Source organism: Hypomesus transpacificus, chromosome 25, assembly GCF_021917145.1.
Source record: "Hypomesus transpacificus isolate Combined female chromosome 25, fHypTra1, whole genome shotgun sequence".
NCBI lineage: Eukaryota > Metazoa > Chordata > Actinopteri > Osmeriformes > Osmeridae > Hypomesus > Hypomesus transpacificus.
Window position 1 is genome coordinate 3848037 of NC_061084.1, and position 12043 is coordinate 3860079.

The 12043-nt window shown below is 44.6% G+C and overlaps 1 protein-coding gene across 2 annotated transcripts in view; it reads left to right on the forward strand.

Moving 5' to 3' along the window:
- The first annotated feature begins 3105 nt into the window (after nucleotides 1-3105).
- The window catches only part of kcnip4a (potassium voltage-gated channel interacting protein 4a), a 95528-nt gene continuing 86590 nt past the window's right edge, over nucleotides 3106-12043 (forward strand). For both annotated transcript variants that reach the window (XR_006958320.1, XM_047048928.1), the window contains exons 1-2: nucleotides 3106-3193; nucleotides 4094-4248. Coding sequence is in view for 1 of the 2 variants with exons in the window: in XM_047048928.1 (XP_046904884.1) it covers nucleotides 4110-4248 (139 nt within the window). In the remaining variant the exon portion in view is untranslated. The remainder of the gene's footprint in view (nucleotides 3194-4093; nucleotides 4249-12043) is intronic.

The following is a 12043-nucleotide window of genomic DNA, read 5'->3' on the forward strand; positions in this document are numbered from 1 at the left end:
ACAATTAACACTTCATGTAATCAAAAATGTAATGGTATTAAGAGTGTGATTAGGAGGAGACAGAAGTTCTCTGTTGATGTAAAAATGTGTTTCCACACTTAATCGATTGCCTGTTTACAATTGCATTTCGATTCCCACATGAATTGACATATTTACTTAATATAGCCATCTGGCCTAGTTATATATAATCCCCCAAGTTAAAATCCCCCATGTCAGGGTCTAAAATGACCATGACGACTTTGCTGCTCTGTTAAGGGCCTTGCATCTTTTCAGGAGTCTCTCCGTGATGCATGACTGGTCAGCAGAGGCCGGCCTCTAGAGGGAAGGACATGATGTGATGGAAGGAAAGGCTTTATTGAACTTCAGATGCATGTCAAGGTCAATTAAAACGGTGAGTAAAAGGTTATCTGGACCACCTCAGAGTGGTTCAGGTGATTTGATTTGATTCAGGAGACGGATTGCGATTTCCCATCTGCATTGTGCTAAATTTAGCTACTGCTACCGGTGGAGGACAAGGTCAGTGTGTGTGTGTGTGTGTGTGTGTGTACGTGCGCTAAGGGAGATATGCAGTGTGACCGGCCTAGATCCTTACAGTTAGCTGTGTCTTCCGTCTGGGCCTGCTGTGATTCCCCACTGGTCTGTTAGCATGGAGACACAGATATACTGACCAACCTGTTGGACACTGTGGAACCCAGCCTTCCTGTGTACTAATAATAAAACAATATATGTATCACACACACACCCAGCCCAGGCCTTTGAGATATAGATAATTAATCAGTGCAGTCTTTAAAAGTAAGAAATGTCCTACGAGTGAAATATGAGTAGCTGTGTTGTCTGCGAAGGACTTTTGGTGATTCTGAACATAGAACAGTGCTCCTCAGGTTCCTTTATCTCGACCCCCATCACTGCAGACAGGGAACCGGCTCTCTTAAAGGGACATTCCAACATTATTGGGTGCATGTTGATGTTATTTTCTGCTTAATAGCCAAGCAGCTGCTCAGATTAAACAAGGAGTAAGCAGGAATAACAACATAGGAAAATGTTAGCATTCAAAACCAAGATAAAATGTATAGGAGTTTGTCTCTCACAAATCGTCTTGGTATTGTACTCTAAAAGCCAATCGTGGGGGAGCCTGTGTGTTAACTCATCTCATTAGTGTAACTGGGTTTGAATGATTCATGGTTAAATGTTGGATGTACTGTAGTCGTCTGAGCCCACAGCTTGTTTATTGTCCCGGTCAACCCCACACCTTTAAAAGATTTATGGGCAAATGGAAATGACACGATAATGTGATGAATAATTCACAAGGCTGGCAAAGCGCTGTTGTTAATGTGTGTCTTCAAGCTTTTAAAAAGCCATTTGAGTGTTCTTCCCTGTCGTGACTGGATACGATGAAGTGAGACCAGCAGGTTTGAGTCAGATGTCATAGACCTTGTTATGATTACATGGGCACACGTCAGTGTGTCAACCGGACCCAGATGCCAGGAAGACCATTGCGACGTTATCCATTGCGACAAGGGACAACATTGGGAATTGAAGTGGAGCTTTTAATTGATTGTGTAATGCAGTGCAACCCCTGACTGGAGATCAATGGGATTGTGGAACCGTGATTGAGACCATTCAGCCGCTGACCCAAGTTGGATACTAATTCCCCTTCACTACGGTAGTCGCATCACTTCATGATTACTGCACACTCAGCATGAACAGTCTTAAAGGACACTAAACTGATGCTATTGATGCAATCAATAGACTTGATGGTACTTGATGGTAGCTGTCCTTGCTTCTTTTAACTATTACAAATCAGACCATGAATATCACGTTATTTCTTCTCACTATGTGGCTACCTTTATTTTTTGTGTATTTCTGGAAACTGCTGTTTGCCCAAAAGGTATTTCTCCACAACAAAACAAATTTAAGGGAGGAGAGTAACATACTGTTTTCCAGCAACATGCAGTATGCATTCTGGGGCCTTGTGGTCGTTCCCCAGCTCAATGTGCTATTCCCTTGCATGTCATAGCTCAGTGCCCCAACAGCGCTCTGTAAGTGCTGTGCCTTTGGGCTGCGGGTTCCCTCCCCACTTAGCTCAGCCCTGGTCTTCACAGGTACATCAGCATGTGCTCTTCTCATCTCCTGGGAGGTCGTTAGAATCCACCGTACTGGTTCCCAGACAGCCATCTGTCCATCAAGGTGCTCTGAGTAACGGGCTGTTCACAGAGACGCTTGCGAAACACATACTAAGAAGGAGCATGGCGACCTGTTTTTGTTGACTGTGGAACATGTCTTGTCATGAACAAGCTGGTACAAATAGGATGACGGGCTGACTTAACGATTCCATATCGATGAGGATAGTTTTTAATGTCACTAGTGTGTTTCTATATACTGTACACACACACCTCAGATTGGATATTGTATTGTGCATGTTATTTTTGGGTTATATGTAGCAATGCTGTGAATACCATACATCTGGATTGGAACAGAGGGCTGTTTGCTGGAGTGTCATCTGGTGGACGCTCACTGAACAAGCTCCTTTTCAAGCTTGCACTTATTGACTTGCCTGTGTTTTTGTTTGGAACCTAATCTGTTGGTTACCATGTTTCTGGAGAAGTGTATTTTTAAACCTCTTTCCATCCCTGTGTGTTTGTGTGTCAGCCCAGTTGTTGCTGGCTTGATGAGAGATGGAGAGAAATTCTTGGAAGGTCTGTCGATCTAATTGTAGAAAGTAATCAGCAGGGGATTCTGTATTGACGAGGGTAGAGTGTGGGGGTGTGTACATGCATGTGAGTTTATAAGAGCAAGAGGGAGGGAGAGAGAGAGAGAGAGTAATGGTGGTCTTCATAGGACAGTGCAGAGCTCTCATTGGTTCACTGAAGCTGACCATGGGGAGTCACTTATGATGTAGAACCCATATCCTTCCCATCTCTGACACACACACACATACGCACGCACACAAAAACACACTGCCCATGTCCACTACAGAGTCTGGTGTCACACACACACACACACACACACACATCTTCCTGCTCCCTGGAGCTCGCTGGAGCGCTTGCTGCCCCTCCTCCCCCTCTTCCTCCCCCCGCCCCTTTCACACTTGACGTTGTCTGGATAGGGAAAGTGCTTGTGTGAAACCTGAGGATCGCTCTCAGATCCCACTCAGGACGCAGAGATCACACATCGTGCCGTGAGAGCCTGCAAGGTAAGACCCTGCCTGGATGGTCAAGCGAGTACAATTTGCCTCTAAACTTCTTGGAAATCATTTCAGTTCAGGCAAGAAAAAGATGCTTAAAATGGGCTGTGTGTTTGCCTTCTGACCGGGAATAATGTCATATGTGATCTGCTGATGTCTCAAACTTCAGCTACTGAAAGGGGACTCTCATGGGGTTTGAATTGGTCAGCTTGGTTGGTCAGCTTGAATATCACCAGGTCATGTTTAATTAACCGTCATGTTGTGTACTTGGAAATTGCCAAGACGATATACAGGGAGCATGCGAATAGTTCTGTAGGACAATGAGTAACCTATTAGCTAATTAGTTTGATTAATGTCTAGGGTTTTAATTGTATTTACAGTCAAAATATTTGCTGTTCAATTTGTGCTTGGATATGTTCATCCAGTGTATTGGCTGTTGAGGGTACTGTCTACAGTGGTGTGACTGTGGCACAGTGCTGACAGGTGCAGTTGAGACAGTCAGTAAGAAAAAAACATTGCCTGTTAGCTTGCTCATGCCCCAATGTTTTAAGTTGAGTCATGATTGTGTGAGAGGAGGCACTATCTGCAATGTAATTATTGTAAAGCTCTCCACTTACACAGCTCAGGTCTGGCTCTGACTGCTGTTGTGTGAGCTCTGCAGAGCAGGATTCAGCCATGCCAGTATGGACTGCTGTTCATGGCTCTGGAGGTTGGAACCATGTCACAAAGTCAAGGATTCAGGAGAAGATGACACTAAGATATCAGATGACAGACCATTGTGGGACTAAACAATACCCTGCCCAAAAGCTCAGTGTTAAACCCAGAACACAGCAAACAATGGCCATTATGAGCATTCAAACCAGACAAAACCCCCAAATCCCACAATTCCCTGTTGGCTGTGTCCCCCAGCAGCGAGAGACAAACCATGTCGGCCCCTACCAAGAGGACCCAGTGGAGGGAGGACCTGCAGCATTTCCGCAGGGACCACGGCATCTCCAAGAAGGTGCTGCTCAACTGCTGTCTGGTGCGACGCCTCCTTGCCTGGGCCTCCCCTGCCACCACAGGTACAGGCCTCAACTGGGTGACCTGGAAAGACTGGGGTAGTGGGGCTAGAGAACACTTCTCAGAACTCAAACCGAATTCCTTGATTATACTCTTTTTGACAGCCATGAAAGCCGAATAGCTAGGCCTACTTTAGAGAATATAATCTCATGTGGACATGACGGGTGATTTGTGAACTTCCCTCAACTTGTTATCTTCTTTTGTAATGTCATTCTAGGTGTATAGGCTAACCAAACTCCTGACAGCCTACACTATATTTAACCATCCTCTTTAAATAATTAACCTCTGAGAAATACCTTTTTAATTAGAGGGGAGCTCTACTCAACCCCCAGTTTATCATGTTTCAACTCTTACGGCTTAGTTCTAGAATACACAAAGTGATGTGTAGGCTGTTTTAATCCTTGTTCTCTTGGCACTGGTGGGATGTGTTGAATCACAGAACATGAACATGGCTAAGTGGTGTATGAGAAGAATCATTTGGGACCAATTAAACAGCACCTGGAACTGCAGCGGTGGTTGTGGTGCCACCATGTGGGTCCCCCTTTACACACAATGGGAAGAGAAGACACATGAAAAATGCTCCCATTAATACAAGTTAGGCTTTGCAGACCGTATCACTTAAGCTGGTGTGCACTTATCAAAGCTCGTAAAAGTGTGAATTGAACCCCATTTCCCATGATTCATAGCGGATGCACTTCAGTGATCCCTAAAACTTTAAGAAGAAAGCATTTATTCTACTTATTGGATGTCTATCCATCCGAAACACCAAAAGACATGCTCCAAGTTAGACTGGATATGCTGTGTGCAGGACCGTAGCCTACTGTAGCGGTGGAAAGCTGATAAGCTGAGATGTGGCTCGCACAGTCAGGGCTATTTAAGCTCTATTAATACAGTATTGATCCATGTGGCGCTCACCTCACTGTAAACGTCCCGATTTACAGCCGGAGCAGCGTGAAATATGCCCGTCGTTCATGGGGCCGTACGCTCGGCTGACAGGAGGAATACATCCATTCACAGCGCAGACGTAACGTCGCTGGTGACTGCGTATGCTATATATTTACATTGTTGCAGCTGTTGGTACTGGATCAGGTCCCTTTAGGGGCTGTAACCTGACATGCTATATGATGATGGGAGGGAGTTGGGTGTCATCGGTTATAGGATGGATTGAGTATTTTGAAATGGTGTTGCCTTCTTTCTTTTAAAAGACACACTGTTCCTTGGCACTGACTACTGTAACCCTGTTAGAAATGTGCCGTTCTTATTCCTAGATTATCTGGTGCACTTTGATTCTTATAATTTAGTTTTTACAATTATGTGAACCTTTTGAATGACACTTCAAAACAATCTAGTAGGGGATAATACTTTGTTATTGCACATTAATGATATAGGCTACATTTTCTAGTGCTGATGGAAGTCGTCTCTGCTCCAGCTATGTAGTATTGCTAGTATAGTACAGTGCACCCATATTAGTGTGAAGAATAGGTATTGTGTTATCATGCAGGACTAGGACCATAATGACATTGGAAAGCACACTGCCAGTTATCTGAAGGCAGTTATGTTTTGTCCTAGGGGGTGTATTATTTTCTTTACTCAATAGCATCTGCTTGTTAGTTGCCCCAGGGGGCTTTCTGTAATCTTGCTGTAATCTACAGCCATTTTCTGTGGTTCATCATTGAAACAACATGACAGAGTGGGCTGTCATAGCCTGGAGGCAAACTTGTTTCAGAAGACAACCTAATTTGAAATCTATTTCGGAGTCTAAAGACATCTTCTAACCGTATTAATGGCTGGGTTCCTGGTTTGTACCGTCTCTGGATACATATGCCTTATTGGATTAAGATATTTTACCTCAGCATATTCCATACCTTGCCTGGAGGCTAAACAAAGTAGCAGCATTTGTGGTAAAAATGCAAGATGGGTGCTGCTAGATCAGACTGTCCAAATGTCATTTTCATAACTGGTGACAAGTATGATTTATGACACTGTTTTATACATCCTAAATTACTCTTTGGGGGAAATCATGGATGGCATTTTACGTCAAGGTTTTTTGCAAGGATAGAAACCCACAGAAGACATCGAGCTGTTTGTTATTTGCTACGGTTGTGTACATTTCACTTTTATCAGAGTTTGTTTAATCATGTTATGAAGATCCCTTTTTGGGGGTGGGATTTGTTCGTCCTGTGCATTTTGGTTATCAGTGACGTCCTTTTGTGAGCACCTCATTGTCGTGTGGCTGTGTGTGCGTCTGTGTTTGTGTGTGCTGATGAATGTGTGTTATATGGAGCCCTCCTCCTCATAATCATAGTCCAGGCCAGCCCCAGGGCCTCCTGTCAGCCTCTCTCTGTAAGACACCACAGGCTATGTGTTTGTGCTCTGAGCCCCTGTTCTGTCCCCTTCTCTGGCTCCAGGGGTATCAGCCCTGCACCAGCCACCTTATCCATTTTGGCTCAAGTTGAATTGGAGCCCTCCGTTTGTCGCGCTAGGCGGTCCCTCCACAACCCAGTAATCCCAGTCCTGGCAGCCAGGTGGCAGCAGGCCCTGCAGAACCGCAGGGCAGGTGGAGATATGGGCTCACTTGGCTGGAGATGGGTCCCCAGGAACAGGGCTCAGTGTTGGAGGCCAGAGCAGGATGTCAGTGGTCTCCAATTTCTTGGAATTGTCCAAATCCTTACTGTGTATATGATTAAACGAATATGCTCCCCTCTACACTGTCAGCATTCTGCTCAGTATGCAGGCTCCAAGCCGTCTGTGTTAGCTGACCTGGAACTACTCTTCACTTATGACCCGCAGCCCTAAGCAATGGCAGATAAGGACGTAGACTTGGGTCCTTATCCTGCCTGAGGGTTTTATCTTCATGGAAAAAGAAGCATTGCAGTAAGACTGCATGAATATTCTGCCCCTTTTCATTTGTTAGTTATATATATATTTCTTTACATAAAGTTCAGTGTGCTTTAGCTTAACCACCGACAGGGGGCAGCAACGGATAAGCACTCCAGGTCATGAAAACCAGTTTAAGCTTCTTGTTGAAAACTGTTCATTAATGCTGCGTCTTATATGAGGAGATGAAACCCTTTTCACCTGAAGCACATTTTGAAATTGCTGGGAAAGGTTGTTAGTTATATTGTAGCATATTAAATATGATATTTGCAAAAAACCTTCACTGGCACAGACAGGTTTGTAGCAAGTAGCCAGAAAATGTAGCTGGATGTTCCGTATCAAATAGAACATGCTAAATCTTTCTCCAATGGGAAGGTTGCAGGACAGTTGAGATGCAGAGTGGGTGTCTTTCCATTTCCTGGTTAGCAAGCGTTCTCCTCTAGAATACGAGCATCCATCCACTTCCTGATGCCTTTGATGAAGATAAACTGTGTCTGTTTGCTGACCAAGCCGTGGAGAACTAGATTAATTAGTCATGATGTTTGCACATGAATATGCATATCTGGTCTTTCTGTTGTCCTCAAACACCAGAGGCGTAAACTAAGGGAGAGATTTGTATTCATGATTCTATTACATTGGCAAATTCCCTTATTTCTCTCAAAGCGGATAAAAGAATGTCCACAAAATCAATGTTGCATCATCTCCAGCATCCGAGTCATTGATAAAGAATAGGCTACCTACCGCAGAGGAATGAAAACCTACCTGTAGCCAGAAGGAATAGGAACCAACAACCAAGGAATGTGGTTGTTGATGGTAGAACACCACACCATGCAGCCTGGTCAGCTCCTCTGGGCCCTCTACATGCTAAAGCAGAAGCACATTCACACAGTTTTCACCCAACATAAACCCTGTGTTTGCTGAGGTTCACTAACCCAACACCAGTGCACAGGCACCCAGTAAGCAGAATCCTCCAAGGCTAGGTTGCATTTCAGGGTCTCACAGTAGCTACCAAGAACTGTAAATCGGTAAGGTAAGACCAAACTGCGGGTGTAGTGGACACATCTCTCTACTGTGTTCCATAACAGAATACAAAATAGAAGTATTGCTTGTAAGTGTCAACAATGTGTTTCAATACAGCCACGGTGTCTTTAGGCTCAGTATCATCTCACATGCACCTTTTTGCACTACTTTGGTGCTACTGTGAGTATTTTGTGTATTTGTTTCAATGATCAGCTCTGGTCTCTTGTCTAATTATAAGTAATTATTAAGTTAATTGCTAGTCTAATTACTGGATGAGTCATCACAATCAGCACCCATCTCAAAAGTATTTTCTCAAAGTCTGTTTCTTATGAAAACGCACTCATTTTCCATGTTCTTGTCTTTCATTACAGTGACTCATATCTGGAATTATTATTCATAATATCAACTCTGAATCAGGTAAAGAAAAGAGGGCCAGCTTTTACAGAGAGGGATGCGTGCTCTCAAGTCATGCAGTTTAGTAACAGCTGTTAGCTGTATGTAACCAGGGCAACAAAAGAAAAGTGAGTTTGGTCTCGTGCTTTGAGCCGGGGCCTCTGTGTAACAGAGAGGTCTCATTGAGACAGTGATGGATGAGAGAGGAACTGGTGGTGTGGTTGGCCTTCAGAATGAAGAAGAAGACAGATTGCTCCGGTCGAGAAAGGAATGTCCTGCTTGTCTCAGCTCCTTGGCTCGTCCCGTGTTCGAGCAGGCGGCTCTGTAGTGAACAGGTCTGGAACACGGAGGGCGGAAAGGAGGAAATATCGTCTGCCATGCACCTTATTTACACGGTCTAACTACAGGCCTTAGATGAGGACATTAATCATGAGGGAGATCTCTTTGTTGCGTTATCGAATGCTCAAAGCCTGGGAACGTTCTGATGGAGAGCAACAGGCAACATCTATAAACCATGTATAAATGATGGCTCAACGGCTGGAAAGTGGTGGCAAACCATGTGACTTATGCGCAGAAGTCAAAACAGTTGGGAGTCTAATTTTCCGTTGCGTCATCCACTGTGTCTGTGACGGCAGTGTTCCCAGACCTCTCTGGAGTCTCTCCCAGCGGAGTCGTGCCCTGCCGGGTGTTGATAAACAGGGATTAGCAGCTAAACGGCGCTCACAGCCCCGGGGCTTAGCGTCAGAGTGGGCGGCCTAGCTAGCCGAGCCTTCCGCGAAACGGCTCAGAGTAACCTGTTGACGGAACAATGAGGATCAGCCCTGCCGTCATGGATACGGCCAACTGAGACGCCACGTGAGGGTGTCTGTCGTCCGTTCGTCCACCGTCCCCCACATGAGATGTGGTTTTGCATGTCCTCCATCGCTGTGTGTTTGTGTGACTCATGTCCCTGTCTCAGAGGAGTGAGGTGTTGGGTCTTATTCATCTATTTTTTTATAAGCTTCGTGCTTTTACTCTGTGAATCTTATGGTGTCTGCTTCTCAAATCAGCTGAGAAGTTCATCTGCCTCGGCCTTTTGATGTCACAGGGCACCATGACCAGGCATTCCGCTCCATCCAATCAGCTTGTTGCCCTGACTTTCAAAATGGCGGTCTTAAAAGTGTGTGTTTGTGTCTGTCAGTGGAAGGGTAACCGCCTTCCTCCCCAGTGGGTTGCTGTTCCAGAATTGGCCCGGCCCTCTATAAATAGGCCCTGCTGTTTGATACGTGGCTACAGTTTGACCCCCCCCCCCCCCAAACACACACGTCTTTTGCACCAGCCAGGGGCCAGAAATGACTTTGGTGCTTTGCTGCGTCTCTGCTCAAACAGTCGTTCCTGTCACAGAGCCAATTTAGCGCCATCGCCCTGCGCGTGTCCGAGGTCTGACCCAGTTCCTTGAGCTGGAGACACGACGGAAAGTCACCGCATTCAGAAACCCACGCTCATGTTTCAATCACTGGAAAAGGTACTTTGGAATTTGTTGTTCCTGTCATTCATGATTTCACAATAGAGATGGTTTTATGCTTTTAAATGGAAACATTTTAAGTCATGTCACCAGGGCACATGGACCATCAAACTGTTGCGTCGGTGACATCCTGTAACAGCTTGTCATAGAAGCGATATACTGGACAGAGGTGCAAGCTCACAGGTGTCTCTGCCTTTGCCTGTCGCACAGACCTGACAGGGGTTAAAGCCCTGACCTCTCCTGGTAGCAGCTTAGTACAGTTGTCAACAGACGATGACACAAGCACGGTCACTTGCAGTCGACAGCAGTCCTCTCTGTTCACTGTGTGGAGAGAAATGACTGTGCTTTTGAAGTGGAAAATATCATCAGTTGCGTGCTTTCAGGTGTTATGCAGTTACTTAGGCGTAACGGACCGTCGTCTTTACCGGAGCTGTATATTTGGACAAAATGTCAGCCTTCTGGACACCGTCCATTTGTTTGATACTACAGCTCCAGTAAAAAGACCACTGGAACTTTTTCTTTCCTTTCCCAAAATGTTGGAAAGGTCAATTTTGAAGGAGGAACATAAGGGTTCAAGGCTGACGTGAGACTATATTTGACACTAAGCTGAAGGGATTTGAAGTTTGAAATGCCATCATACAGATAATACTCTCTTGACTTAGTTGACGCCCTCAAACAACTTTGGGAGATTATACCTTCTAATTACACGCGAGTGATATTTAAGTGTTCATATCATTTCTGCTACTGAAGCACCACAGCATTTATAATAATGGAGGCAGGGCACCTTGTTGACTCACTGATTACTGGTCCTCATCAACACCCTGCTAATGGAACAGACATCAGAGAGGACAGAGTATCTCTCTATTCATCTCTCTTGCTTTCTCCTTTTCTTATGCTTTGTCTCTCTGTATCTCTCTCCTTTTTTTTCTTCCTCATTCAGATTGTTCTTATACTTTCTCTCTCTGTATGTCTCAATCTCCTTATCTCTCTCTCTTCCTCCCTCCAGCTGAAATTAAATGGTTCATCAAGGTTACGAGTCTCAGAGAGGCTTGTTCCTGCGCTGTAGAGGAGCTGCACCTTCCCTGTCAGAGCAGGGTATCAGGAGCCTGATCATAGGACCAGGCTTTAGGACCCTGGTGGGACCCAGCTGTGAGTAGCTGGAACAGTTTTAACCAAGAGGGACAAGGACAAGGGGGGGGGGCAGGCAGTGCAGCGCTGTGCCAAAACGGGAAATTGAATTTTCGATAAAGGAATAGCAGAGAGTAGAAGTTGAGATGAAAGGATAGGGGGTGTCTGTGAAGGGGTAGATGAAGCGGGGGATAGCATGAGTGAAAGGAGAGTGGCCAGAGAGAACGGGTTCTGAAAGACGGACACCGACTGACTGTCATGTGGGTGAGACAGACACTGGAAAGAGATTGATAGAACAGGAGATTGATGGAGATGGGGAGACGGAGGGATGGATGAAAGGTAAAAGAGATGAAAGAGAGAGGGGAAAAAAGAGGGGTACGGAGTTCGGTGAGCAGCGCATTTTCCGAGGAATATAGCTTCAATATTTTATCATATTGATAAAATACCAAAAAGCTGTACTCTCTGTTTTTCTGTTAAGTTAAATCTTCAGTTAAAGCACCTCAGTCAGTAATGGAATGGATGGCTTTTAAATCACCTCCTATAATTAAACAGATTACCTCAGTGTTACAACCATAGTCTGAGTTTTTTGAGTTTGTCATGATAGGAATAATCACATTTTAAAAAGTGTACGGGGTTAAATATTGTCCAAACAACCAAAACGAATTCCCCTATGGTTTAAAGGAAGATGGGAAACTGAAGTATATTAACATGAATCAAATAATGTCAATACAAATATAATTCCAGTTATTTGACTTTATGGGTTAAATCAGAGCAAGAACAGTCAAAATAAGGTTAAAATTTAAATACACATTTAATAACTTTGCAAATGAACGAAATCAATTTCAAGGCAAACGTGTTACAAAATGAAAGCTTAA